The sequence below is a fragment of the Bidens hawaiensis genome, unplaced genomic scaffold (genome assembly GCF_021521415.1).
Source record: "Bidens hawaiensis isolate Kalapana, Puna unplaced genomic scaffold, B.hawaiensis_p1.1 tig00034641_1, whole genome shotgun sequence".
NCBI lineage: Eukaryota > Viridiplantae > Streptophyta > Magnoliopsida > Asterales > Asteraceae > Bidens > Bidens hawaiensis.
Window position 1 is genome coordinate 26,629 of NW_027495996.1, and position 13,466 is coordinate 40,094.

The window sequence follows — 13,466 nt, forward strand, 5'->3', positions numbered from 1 at the left end:
CCACCACCACTTCCGCTGGGTCCTCCACGACCAGGCATAATTCTTCACATTCACATAATACCATAATGTTAATACTTATAATAACAACCATTATTCTAGTATAAAGTAAATGGCATGCAATCATATAACCACGACATAATAAATTCAGACAATAATACTTGAATAAATAACTTGTAAAAACCGTTTACAAAGTACTTAAGTTCAAATACCAAAATCCAAAAAGTATTAGTTGGATGGATACAACCCTCCCCATCTAGGTTTATGATAACTAAGCATGGAAAAAAATCCTTCCATCATCAGTCAGTCACCCCAGACCCAGCACTGTCAGCTGGCCCTTCTTCGGGGTCCTCCTTTGGTTCCTCTTCAGGATCCTCCTCCGGTTCCTCTTCAGGGTCCTCCTCAGGATCCTCTTCAGGTCCATGCTGCTCCTCCAACTCTCTAATTCGATCAACTGCTAGACCCAGATGGCCTGTCAAATGCTGCACTCTACCAACCAGTTCAGCAACCTCAGTTCTCACCTTGTGAAAAGCTCGTACCATCCCACGATGGTATTCCCCAAGTTGCCTATTCCTATCTGTCAGCTCTGAAATCCTGATCTTAGCCATATCTAAGTCTTTCCTCAAGTAGTATATCCCTAATCTGTTATCTTCCATTTGACTACGTTGGCGTTCCGACAAAGACACCACAGCCGCCATCACTTGTAACTCACGACACGGAAGTACAGGAAGTGTAGGCTCGGTTGTCGGATCATTAGGTAACGAAGGGTTAGTTAAACTAGGCATAGGTAGAACATTCTCCTTCAAGACAAGACTAGAAACATAAGTCGGGTACCAGTCTCATGTCTTCTGTCTCCTGAGCAGGTGAGCGTGAGATGATTCACCTAGAGGTGTTGCTCCTTCCGGCAATTCGGTACGGTGCCTCTTCATTCCCACTGACAAAGGCGACGTAGGATGTATTGGTGGCAGTGGTTCGTCACCTTCGGTGACGGGTTCCTTTCCATGAGCACGATAGGGGTTGGATGATGGCATACTGCAACATAGGCGGGTGCACGAATAAGTACCCAATATGTGTGTGTTGTAACTATCTTGATAAGTACAGTCATAGTTAGGAATGCAACCTAGTTCAGTTATCACTAACTAGAATGCAACCTGGTTCACTATAACTAATGTCTCTGATACCAATCTGTCACACCCTCAATTTTCACATGCGGGGTTTTACCGCGAGGCGCGTGACAAACCAGGATCTCAATCATTAGTTACAATAAACAACGTCTAAATATTTTAAATAAACTTTATTGTCCCATATTTGGGAAAACCATTCAGAGTTAATGTCTTGATGTTTTAATATGCGGAAGCGTAACATAACGGGAAACATCCCTAAGAAAAACCAAATAGTCTAAAGCGCCCAAAACATGCGCATGCCATAACATTATTAAATAAAAAGGTTCCAACTTATGATGCAATGTCTATTGGTGATCATGAATGCAACTCCTATCCTTGCACTATCAGCGACCTGAGAAAGACATGCTAAAACGGGTCAACACAACGGTTGGTAAGTTCACAGTTTGAGTTTAAAAAAAAAGTTTTTTAATCAAACCATTTAGTAAGTAAATAGTGTAAGTAGTAAAGCATGGATAATGTATGCATTAGTAATACCGCTAGTTAATTACGCTAGCAATCATGTTACTTTAGTGTGTGTTCCATTGTGACCGAGGCTGACTTGTTAGTTTGTTTGCCACCCACGTAGTCTAATATAAGACTAGTATGTTTCTAGTAAATGAGACGCCCGGCGACTCCCTCAACCGAGAGCCCCGAGGGGGTTTGTCAAACCCAGTAGTACTACCTTTCATTACCCAGCCATATACAATTGTTAACGGTCCAATGTGCATGGGGGACTTCAGTATAGTTCACAATGTACACATGAGGTATTAAAAAGTCTACAATTATCCAAAAAAGTTTGTATGTTGCATGCTTCCCCCCCAAAAGGAGTAAGTAAAAAGTGGGGTAGTGAAAGTCACCTCGAATGCGGTTCAAATTGAAAGTCAACTTCCTAAGTCAAGTTGTTCTAGTGCCTAAATCATACAAGCACTATAAGTATTTGTTAAGCGATTCCTAGAACCCTTATTATCCAAACAATTCCCTTGTTTATTTGAAGTTTGACCAAAGTTTGACTTTTTGTTGACTTTGACCAAAGTTTGACTTTTCGTTTGACTTTTGACCAAAAGGTCCAAGTTGTTGACCGTTGACTAAAATGTCCAAGTCTCGATGACCGAAGACTAAAAATTGAGTTTTGTTGGCCGTTGACCAAAATGTTGACCTTTGTCCAAAATGTTGACCGACGACCCGTTGATGACTCTAGACCAATTCGTTAGACTTAGAATGTTTACATTATGTTCCTAGTCACAACTTTAACAATAATCAAGTAATGTGCACTTTGTCATTTTTCATGCAATTCTATGACTAAGTCCAACTCCTATTACTTTCAACATTTCACAAGTAAGACTAACCACTTAGTAAATTAGTTCTAAGTTGACCCATAAAGTCAAAATTTAATTTAGCACAATCAATATATTACAATTTTACAACTATTTTAACTAATCAGTATATTGATCATCCTTAACAAATTTCAATCATCCAAAACCGATTTTTCTCATCAACCAAAACTTGAAATTAAATTACCAAATAAATCACACATATACTAACAAGTATTAGGTATAACATATATTTTTCTCATAATTTTATAATTCACCAAAACATACAGAATATTCACACACTACATCAATCAAATTTTTACCTCTATTTCAACATAGCAGTACACAAATATTTGTCAAAAATTATATATTTGTCCAATTGATGCAAGACCAAATGGATTAGATTCCTACTTCAATTTACAACATTCCAGAAGTGGAATCATATCCATATCTATTTTTAACATCAAATTATGCAATTTATAACACAACTCAGAAACTTTACCTCTAAATCAGGTTTGCAACCAGATTTTGTAAATTAATAAAAAGTATTCAAACAAAGTCCAAAAATTAAGATTCTCGACTTTCTGAAAACTAGATTCAAAATACTTGTTCATAGAATCAAAAATAGACCAGAAACACAAACGTATCATTATGTTATTCACCATACAATCTAAGACACAAAGTCTGCCAGCAAGCAGATTCAAACCACAATTCACAAAGTGTAAGGCCCCGTTACCGGTGCCTCACATTTGGACGTTGGATTTACTCATAAACACAGTTCATAATATCAGAGTTAATAAAAACATTCGCGGAATCTTAAAACATTCAAACCATCATATTACAAAACCATACTTTGCCGTCTTAACGGGCATTCAAATCATTTAAAACATAAAACATTGTCTTTAGAATAACATAACATTTCTTGAGATGCCAGCTTCTTCAAGTCCATGCCATGTGCTTCCTCTTATGCAAGCTGCCTCAATCTGCTCACCTGCGTGCATACTAAAAGTCAGCTACGCTGGGTGAGTTCTAGTTAATCATACAACATACAATCTGTTCTCATACTTGCACACGTGCCCGAAGGGGTGTACATTATTCATACTTACTTTTCATACATAACTATCCGTTCTATTTAAAGAGCCTTCCGCTCTATAACCTCACATATATTATAAGGGTCTGGTCCCTAACATCACAGATATTATAAAGGGTCTGGTCCCCAACATCACAGATATTATTAGGGTCTGGTCCCTACCATCACAGATATTATTAGGGTCTGGTCCCTACCATCACAGATATTATTAAGGTCTGGTCCCTACCATCACAGATATTATTAACTGTACCGTACCTGTTATACATACTTTCCTTGACAATACGTGCAATCTCCGAAGAGCGTTCACATACCATCATCATAACATACATACATTATGCATACATCATATATTCATACATACAACATATCTTTCATCATACTTATCAATCATATCTTAACTACCACCTGACGGTACATGCAATATCCGAAGATCGTTCACGCACCGTCAAATAATCATCATACATAAATCATACAAGGCATACACTTACCACTTAAGATAAGTGTATTAACTATCACATCGAGTATGCACACAGCCCCGAAAACATAACAAGGAAGTGGGGCTAGAAACTCACCTCAATGCGGTTGCGTTCACCGTTTACGGTTATCCCCTTCTTGAGCTGTGCACGACTAACTGTATAATAATTATACGTATCAATAAACTATCACTACACATATCGTCTTTCTAGTTTAATCATTACCCTCAACGAACGGGGGTCTGGGGGCAGCGCCCCTGGCAGCGGGGTTCTAGGGGTGGCAGCCCCTAGCGGGGTCCAAGGGGCAGAGCCCCTGGCTGGGGTTAATGAAAAATTTTATTTTCATTAACTGTCTTAACACATTTTCCATTAGCATTTTGAATCATTGAATAATATGCTACTTAAAAGTTCAAGGGCTTATTTGTAATAAAATCATTCTTTTCTAAGTCCAGGGACCATTCTGTCATTATGTTAAACTTCTAATTCGTCCCAGTCCTTTAACGAATGGGGTTCATAAAGAATGAACCCATTCGTTACCTTATAACGAATCAGGCCTTATTCGTTTGGTCTGGTTAGCGAATTGAACCCTATGACGAATTAAACTCTTAGCGAATCAGTCCACATAACGAATTTGTCCATATAACGAATTAGTCCATCTAATTTGTTCTCTCTTCTAACGAACTGGCTATAACGAATCAACGGTGATTCGTCATCCCTTTCCCCTAACGAATTGAACACGAACTGTACTCAGTTCGCTATGTTCCCATGGACGAACTAGCTAGCGAATCACCTTTAATTCGCTATATTCCTGTAGCGAACTAGGGTTAGGTCAGGAATGTCAGAACATTCCCAGACATTCCCCCTTAACCTCGTACCACTTTCCGGCGCCACCTTTCCTGCGCCGTCATTGCCGGAAAGCCGCCGGAAAAACGCGATTTCGCCGGAAAAAACGGGTTTTAGCTCGTTTTTCACCGTTTTTCGTCCCGTTCGATCCAGATCTGAGCTAGGGTGACCCCTAAGCTCATCATAGGTTCGGTTTATACCCGATTCCATCCGGATCTCGTGACTTAAACGGTTTAACGGTGTCGGCTCGTCGGTTCGTGACTATATCTAACGGGTTTAAGCTAATAAAACATCATACTAGTATTACCTCGGGTCGGTTCTCGGTTTCCTTCTTGATATCGGTTTAGAGAGAGAGAGAGAACTAGAGAGAGAATCTTAAGTGTGTGTTTTGGATGGTGTAAGGGTTATGTGTGTAAATGAATTAAATGAAGGATTAAGGGTATATATATTTTGATCATGGGCTTAAGCCCATGATCTTTCCTTCATTCCTCCATAACCTAAGTCCATAACCCATATCCATTTACCCAACACAAGTCCATCTCGTATTCTATTCAACTAAACCGATAACGACCCGCTATAAAATAAACGATATTTATTTTATTAATAAAACCGAAATTAGGATGTTACACAAAGGTTATGATTTTTACATCCTTATGATTCTTAAATCATCAAAGATCATTCTTACACAATCAATATCAAGTGTTTATATTATCCATTTAATTTCATAAGAAAAAAAAATATACTTATAAAAGAATCAAACTTCTAGACCAAAACACATACAATCCTTTTGACTCATCAAACTTTGATCATCCCCTTTCTATGATCCAAATCATTTGGATACAAGGTTCATATTTATAAAATAAAACATAATAACCTACTCACTTGTTTGATCCAAAGGCTTACTCCCCTTGCTTCCCAATAATCACCAAACCTTTTTTTGTATGGAAATGAGATTGAAAGAGAGTGTTTGCAAAACAAAGTGAGAGTGTGTGTGTGGGTGTGTGGTTCACGGCCAAGTAAGAGAGAAAAGGGAAAGAGAAAAGCTTTGGAAAATCAATAGTTTGTAACCTCTTTGTTATTAAAAATCCTTTATTATTGATTTAATGGAATAATAATACCTTAGGTTATTTTTATTAAACCATATGTGACATGTTACATATTTTATAAAACATTTCCTATGTATTATAAGCTAAGGTTCCATTTAAATAAGCAACATGTAACATGACATATAATGTAACCTGTTTAATCATATAGCTTTCTTACAAATCACATAATCATGTAACAACTATTATATAGCATATTGATCGTATAACACATTATACTTATCATATACAGTACATGACACATACAACGTTTATTATAACATGCATGACGAGTTTATTATTCTAGTTATAATTAGCCACTTATTCTTGTTTAAGTCATCAACGACACATTAACTTAAATTTTCGCATACATGACACCACATGTACAAGAGTTCATATACATGACACCACATGTACAAGAGTTCATTAACATAGTTAACAGAACTAACTGAGTTCACAGGCATAATCAACAAGGTTTAACTGTGTTTAGTTAACGAAGTTAACCTGAAATTTGGCAGTTGTCACATTGTGCGTCAAAAAAAGTTTGTACTTGCAACCATACGCTCAGTCTATTATGAGGGAATCTTCTCAGAAGACTTTTGTATCTCTCCCATGTTGCGTGTAAAGACTCATCAACATCTGTCCGGAATCCGGTCTTGCTGGCTCGGTATTTGGCAGTTTTATCAGGCGGAAAATATTTGAGGAGAAACTGTTCAACCATCTGGTCCCAGGTAGTGATGGAACCAGAGGAAAGGGATTCTATCCGTTCTTAGCTTGACCCCTTAGAGAGAAAGGAAAGAGTTTGAGTTTGATTTGATTGTCAGAACAGTTTTGAATTTTAAAGGTTCCGCATATTCTTAGGAATAGAGATATATGATAAAAAGGGTATTCGTCGAGGAGACCATGAAATTGAACTGAATTTTTCACCATGTGAATAGTGCTTGATTTGATTTCAAAATTTTCGGTTATTTCAGGTGGAGCCACTCCATTGCCATAGCCTTCAAGAGTTTGGCTTGGCATACTGGCTCATGTTCGGATCATTGTTCTGGGCCGCCATCATTTCTTCTGTTTGTTCTCATCCTGATGTGGTGGCGTCTACTGACTCGTCCTTGATTGCTTCGGCGGTTTCTGCAGTCCGTTTACGTGCTTGTCGACGAAAGAGTCGTTCCGGATTAGAATTTGGAGAAACAAGCTCATGCTCAAAAGTAAAGGACATACATGGGACTAAATAAAAATTAAAACTAGAGTAAAAGTTAGTTAAAGTTATGCTAAAGTTAGACTAAACTATTTTAAAACTAAACTAAGGTCTAAATTAATTAAACTAAAGGTAAATAAAGGTTAAAATTAGGCTAGCCGTAAAATTATATAGTTAGTATTAAAAGTAAAATGAAAGTAAAAAAAAATTGTACATTGATAGACAATGATTAAATTAAAACTTGGATCGTTCTTAGAAACGTACCGTATCCCCGGCAGCGGCGCCAAAAACTTTGATGCGTGTTGTTCGAGTAGCTTGTAAAATATGATGGATTGGATATTTAGCTTTTGCACAAGATTGTGTTTTAAATTTATAAAAGTGATTTCTACAAAGACTAAACACACACGAAAATAAGCAAGTATACCTATCGTATATGTAGAATAGTATTGGTAAGAACCAAGTATCGATCTGAGGACACAAATGTTTCTAATAATGAATCGTTGTTTTACTTTAATCGGAGGTTTTAATCATTTTGGTGTTGATTTTTTTTAACTTTTTATAAAATAAAAATACTTATGTATAAAATATAGGTGACCAAGACGAGAGATTCTAAACAAGTAGTTCAATTATATGAAGGTTACCATCTTAGATCAAGAATCCACTCCATTTTATCATTAATAATTAATATGTAAACATGTGGTGAAACTTTTCGTAATAATATATGATAGATATATTCCTCATTTCTAAGCGAGCATCTATGACAAAAAGGGAGTAGCATGCGCATTTTAAAGTCGACCATTTCCTAATGTCATGCTACCTCAAGAATGTCAATTTAAGTTGGCAAGTAGTTTCGTAAAGTAGAAAATTAGGATTGACTTCGATTTCTCAAATACCAAATCTTACAACTTCGGGTGGTTGTATTTTAGTCACACAACCTCCCATTGGTTGATTTAAGTAGGTTATAATTACACATTCCATTAACATATGATTTCTTTAACTAGCATGATCCTAAGCAATTGCGTTAGCAATGCCATTTTCGGATTACCAAAACTTAGAGAAATAGATCATAACTTATATCTCATCATTTCTAAATACAATATAAGGATCCATGTTTCGATAATTTATCAAAGTATTTCTATCTTTCAAGAACATGAATCGATCATGAATGATTGCCAACAGAATTGACAATCATCAACTTTGAATTGTTGATTTAAGATGGTGAAACATTTCTCATCAAAAGATAATTGCAAGATAACCATGTACTTTACTAGACTAAACCACATGTTTTATATAATTATCAAGTAAAACAAAGCTTCTTCATAGATTTTAGATGGTAAATGGAGTTTAGCTCATAATGAGCATAGTTATGAACATTAGAATGGATGATGATAACAAACATATGATTAAACTAGAACAATCTAACAAAATGTGGATGAATCTTCCTTCTTAATGATGATGATAATGGCTGAGGATGATGACCTCCAAGCCTTCAAACTCTTCACAAGATCTTCAATGTGAGTGTTAGTGGGTGTTTTTATAAGTGAAAACCAGATATAACTCTCTTCAAGGCACACCAAATGAGTGCAACAAGAGCCACTATTTATAGGCAATCTAGAGTGAGAAGCACGGCCATTGCTTAGATAAGCATGCCCCCATGAATTTTTATGACATGTGCCAAATTCGTTTTGTCTTTTCTTATAGATGACCACGGCCCCGTGGGCAAGTGGCACGGCCTCATGCTTTTGTTCCTAGTTTTTGTCTTTTCTTGTAGATTTTTGTCTTTTCTGGTGTTAAAAAGCACGGGGGCGTGTTTCTTGAGGCATGGGGGCGTGTTCTTGCTTTTCTTGTGTTTTCTTCCGTTTTTCTTTGTCTTTTCGCTTGTTTCTTCGTCTGGGTCTTGGTTTTACCTAAAATTGTATTTTATTACGATAAGTAGCCTTCTGTGGTATGATTTTTTATATAAATTGTAGTTTTTAGAGATTATTCGATGCTAAAAAGATGTATAATTTATGTACATCACTTTTGATTAACATGCCCAAGTCTTGTGTGCCACATTTGATTATTAGTTTCTTCATACACTTTCAAACATTGACTCTCAATTGGTTTCATGATTCCATTTACTAGGAACATTCTATTTTGAGTCATGTTTGATGTAAGAATTAAACCTTTCCTTGGATGATAAATTTTGCATGTACATTGTTTGATCAATATGGTTAGGTCCTTTTATTGCAACTGTCCAGTGCTTAGCAGATTGAATGTAAGCTCTGGAACGTAATAGACTCTTGTTATTACTTGAGTAAATCCTTCCACTTCAAGCCTTATGTCACAATTCCTTTAACATTTAGCCGAGAATCATTTTCAACCTTCACCAATTGCTTGTAAGTTTCATCTAAATTGATGAACCATTCACGTGTGCCAGTCATGTGATTGGAGCATGCGGAGTCTAAAAACCAAATTCCTTTCTTTTCATTCCTTTCAACTTCTGCATGAGCCTTGAGAAGTAATTCTTCTCCTTCATCGAACTCAGCATAGTTGACTCCCTTTTCTCTCTTTGGGCACTCATATGATAAATACCCTAACTGATGGCAATTGTAGCATTCTATTGTTTATTTATCAAAGTCAGGTTGAGTCTTGCTACGTCCTCGTCCTCTTCCACGACTGAATTGACTTCTTCCTCTTCCTCGTCCTCGAGCACTACTTCCCTCATTTTCAATTTTTAAAACTTGTTCATCGCCAGTTTTCTTTTTGAGCTTTTGTTCATGCACAAGTAATGAGCTTTGTAACACATCCACGATTAGAGTGTCGGTATCCTTTGATACTTCAATTGTACAAGCCACAAAATTGAAGCTTTCAGTTAAAGATCGAAGGATCTTTTCAACTATCTTTACATTAGGCATGTCTTCACCATAATTGCGCATGTCATTTGCCACAATCATTACCTGATTGATGTAGTCAGCAATTCCTTCTGCTTCTTTCATCTCGAGTATCTCAAAGTCTCTTCTCAATCGATGCAACTGTGCTCTATTTACCCTAGCATTCCATTGGTACTTTGTTTTCATGGCGTCCCAAATATGCTTTGCACTTTCCCTTTGGGTCATTGTTCGTATTATTTGTTTATCAATTGATTGAAACAAATAATTTCGAACCTTTGGCTCCTTCAACTTCAAAGCTTCCAACTATGTTCTTTGGGCAACCGTTAGGACTTCTCCTTCCCTGGGTTCATGATACCCAGTTTCAATTGCAGGCTAGTACTCTTTTGATCCTAACAAAATTTCCATGACTAGACTCCAATGGTCATAGTCTCCATCAAATTGGGGAATACATGAAGTTTGATACGTAGCTCCTTCTTCTGCCATTGATCTTTCACTCAACTTTGTTTCTTTCAATCACCAAGAAATTGCTCTGATACCACTTGAAAGAGTTCAAGGATATCAAACCAAATAAACTGATGACTTTTATTAAACATGAGAAGCTATTATATAGCATTACAAAAGGAGACGAACCAACTAACGTTTACCCAATATTAAAGACAACTTAAAGAACCAGACATTAACAAAGGACTCTTAAACTACTACTTGACAGAAACCAAAAAGACTCCTATGCATGAGCATGGACTCTTCAACTCATGCATACCCCTACGTTGGGTTGCAACCCATTATTAGAAGACTTCAAAACTGACCCAATGATCCAACAGAATACCCATATGTTCTTTTGCCTTTCTTTTTTCTCTTTTGTCCATCTTGATCTTGCTCCAATTGTAATTTCTTGGCCTATTTGACATCTTGCAAAACTATATCCATTTGACTATAAATACAAGTTACGTTTCACATCTTGTATATCTTTGAGTAATTATTTGTTCAATTTGCTCTTCTAAATCAGTACAATCTCACTTACGTGCTTTTGTTGTATTTTCTTTATCTTCATAGGGCCTTAGGGGTGATTATGGTTAAGTTTTAACGAGTTTTAGGTTGATCTGTGATTTCAATCTTTATTAACGGTTTTTGATAATTGTAAACTAAAAAGAAACGTTGAAATTTGAAATAAACCATAGCAAACCGATGCTAACGATTTAGTTTCACGATTTAAAACTTATGTACCATTATCGAAAATGCATAAATTTGGAGGTATATATAGTTTTAAAAATCAAAAGCTACATTGTTTAAAATTCGAAACCAAGTAGATAATAATACAATGTTCAATGTTTTCTCAACTGTTAAATCCAATCATATAGATATTAAATACAACTTATTCTTCTTCTTCTTCACTAATACCAAAATACACTATTACCTCACCATCCTATTTCATTATGATGGAATTTGAACGTCAATGTGTATACACTATAGTTGATCGGGTTATTTGCAAGAGAATTCATTTAATATGAAACTTTAGACTGCCTCCTAGAATGAGTATTACACTCTAAATCCAGTTAAATTGAAATAAATAAAATTTAAAATTATAATTTAAATAAACAATATCATATGAATATCACAATAAATGAAAAGTCCATTTTCGTTTTAGTACTTTGGCAAGTTCTTCATGCATTATGTGCAACCTCTTTTATTGTGAAGAACAATTTCACAAATATCAAATTCATAAGTACTGGGTTCAAGTGCAATTGGTACTAGGTTGCAATCAAGTCTGGTTTATTTTCATGAGAGTTATTAAAATACACACATTAACAAGAGATTTTTCAAAAATAGGAATTACTTTTTAGCCTACCAAAACATAGTTAATATGATTTCAGCAACTAGAAACAATCACGTCAGCTTAGCCGCCGCTTTTTGGCCCTAAAACTCATGAAAAGTAATCACTAGTCAACTCTTATTTCCTTCAATTATAAACCGTCACACAACTTCACTAGATAAGACATCTAGGATTTAGCTTACACAGGCTAAAAAAGTGTCGCCTAAGCTTGCACCTTTTCATTACCGGCTAAAGCTTAGCATGTGCTTTCGGGAGTTTTTTTTACAATAATGGGGTTGGGGGAAATTTTATTTACCAAAATAGGTAATTCTCAAAGTAATTACCAAATTAAGTTTTTTTCTCTTTCTTTTATTTAATGATTAAATATATATCCATGCATCTCCTTTCTTCTCCAAATCATTATTGAAATCATTATTTTAAAATTATTGTTTAAAGTATATATAGTTGGTTTCATTAAATATGAATTATATCATTGTTCAATATGATTTTAAAACAAGAAAATTCCTAAAATAAGCATTTATAAAAACGTTTTTCAGGTTTTAGGTGTCATTTGCAAGAAAATATCAAAATAGGTATTATAAACTAGTCGTGACGAGTAGTTTATGATTACACACGAGTAGTTTGTAGAATCAGTTAAAACTTGCCACGTGCCCTTAAACTAAGCGTAAAGAGCAGGTTCACTAATCATATGCTCGCCACGTTTAAATAAGTTTCATGTCTCGTAATCAACGCCCACGAGTAATTCATAACTCATATAGTCGTGACGACTAGTTTACCTGGTTTACATTCCCCACACGAGTAATTTATTAGTAGTTAACTCACCGCAACTAGTTTAACCTTACAATCTACTCGTCACAACTAAAGAACTTATGAATTACTTGTGGGCATTGATTACGAAACATAAAACTTATTTAGTCGTGTCGAGTAAATGGTTGGTAAATCTGCTCGTTACGGTTAGTTTAAAGATACGTGTCAAGTTTTAATTTGTTATACAAACTACTCGTCACGACTAGATTATAATACCTGTTTTGAAATTTCTTGCAAATGACACCTAAAACCTGAAAAACGTTTTTATAAATGTTTATTTTGAGAATTTTACCTATTAAAACTAACGATAATTATATCATAATTCAAATCATTTTGTTTAAAGAAAGAAAAGAAAGCAAATCATTGTTCAAATCATTTAGTTATTCAAGTTCAATAGATGGTTTCAAAATCTCATGTTGGATTTAGTAACAAGTTCCGATTATGTAAAAAAAATAACATAATTCAGAAAGATGACACATTTAAACGTATCTGTGAGAAAGAAATAATTATTTCTTAATATTTGTAGCGTTAGTCTTTATTTGATTCAGTATGGTTTATAACTTTATATTGAACGGTTTTTAATGAGTTTCAAAAAAGTAAAAATATAGTATTTTTATTTTTGGTGTTTATTTAGATGGTTTTATTTAGTTCTATTTAATATGGTTTGATTATAAGTGGTGTAATCGGTGAGATTAAAACAATGAGCTCTTTGTGGGTTAAAAATCGGGCAACATGGTTAAGGCTAACGTGGGAGTGGTAAATTGTGTTTAACTTAACTCGTTGTAAGGGTGTAATTGGGTGG

At 35.3% G+C, this 13,466-nt stretch overlaps 1 protein-coding gene across 1 annotated transcript; it reads right to left on the minus strand.

The window, feature by feature from the left end:
• Positions 1-9,759: 9,759 nt before the first annotated feature.
• On the minus strand, positions 9,760-10,251 carry LOC143586386 (uncharacterized). Its single transcript, XM_077067943.1, has one exon. It carries the CDS (start codon positions 10,249-10,251, stop codon positions 9,760-9,762), a length of 492 nt encoding a protein of 163 aa, XP_076924058.1.
• Positions 10,252-13,466: the final 3,215 nt, after the last annotated feature.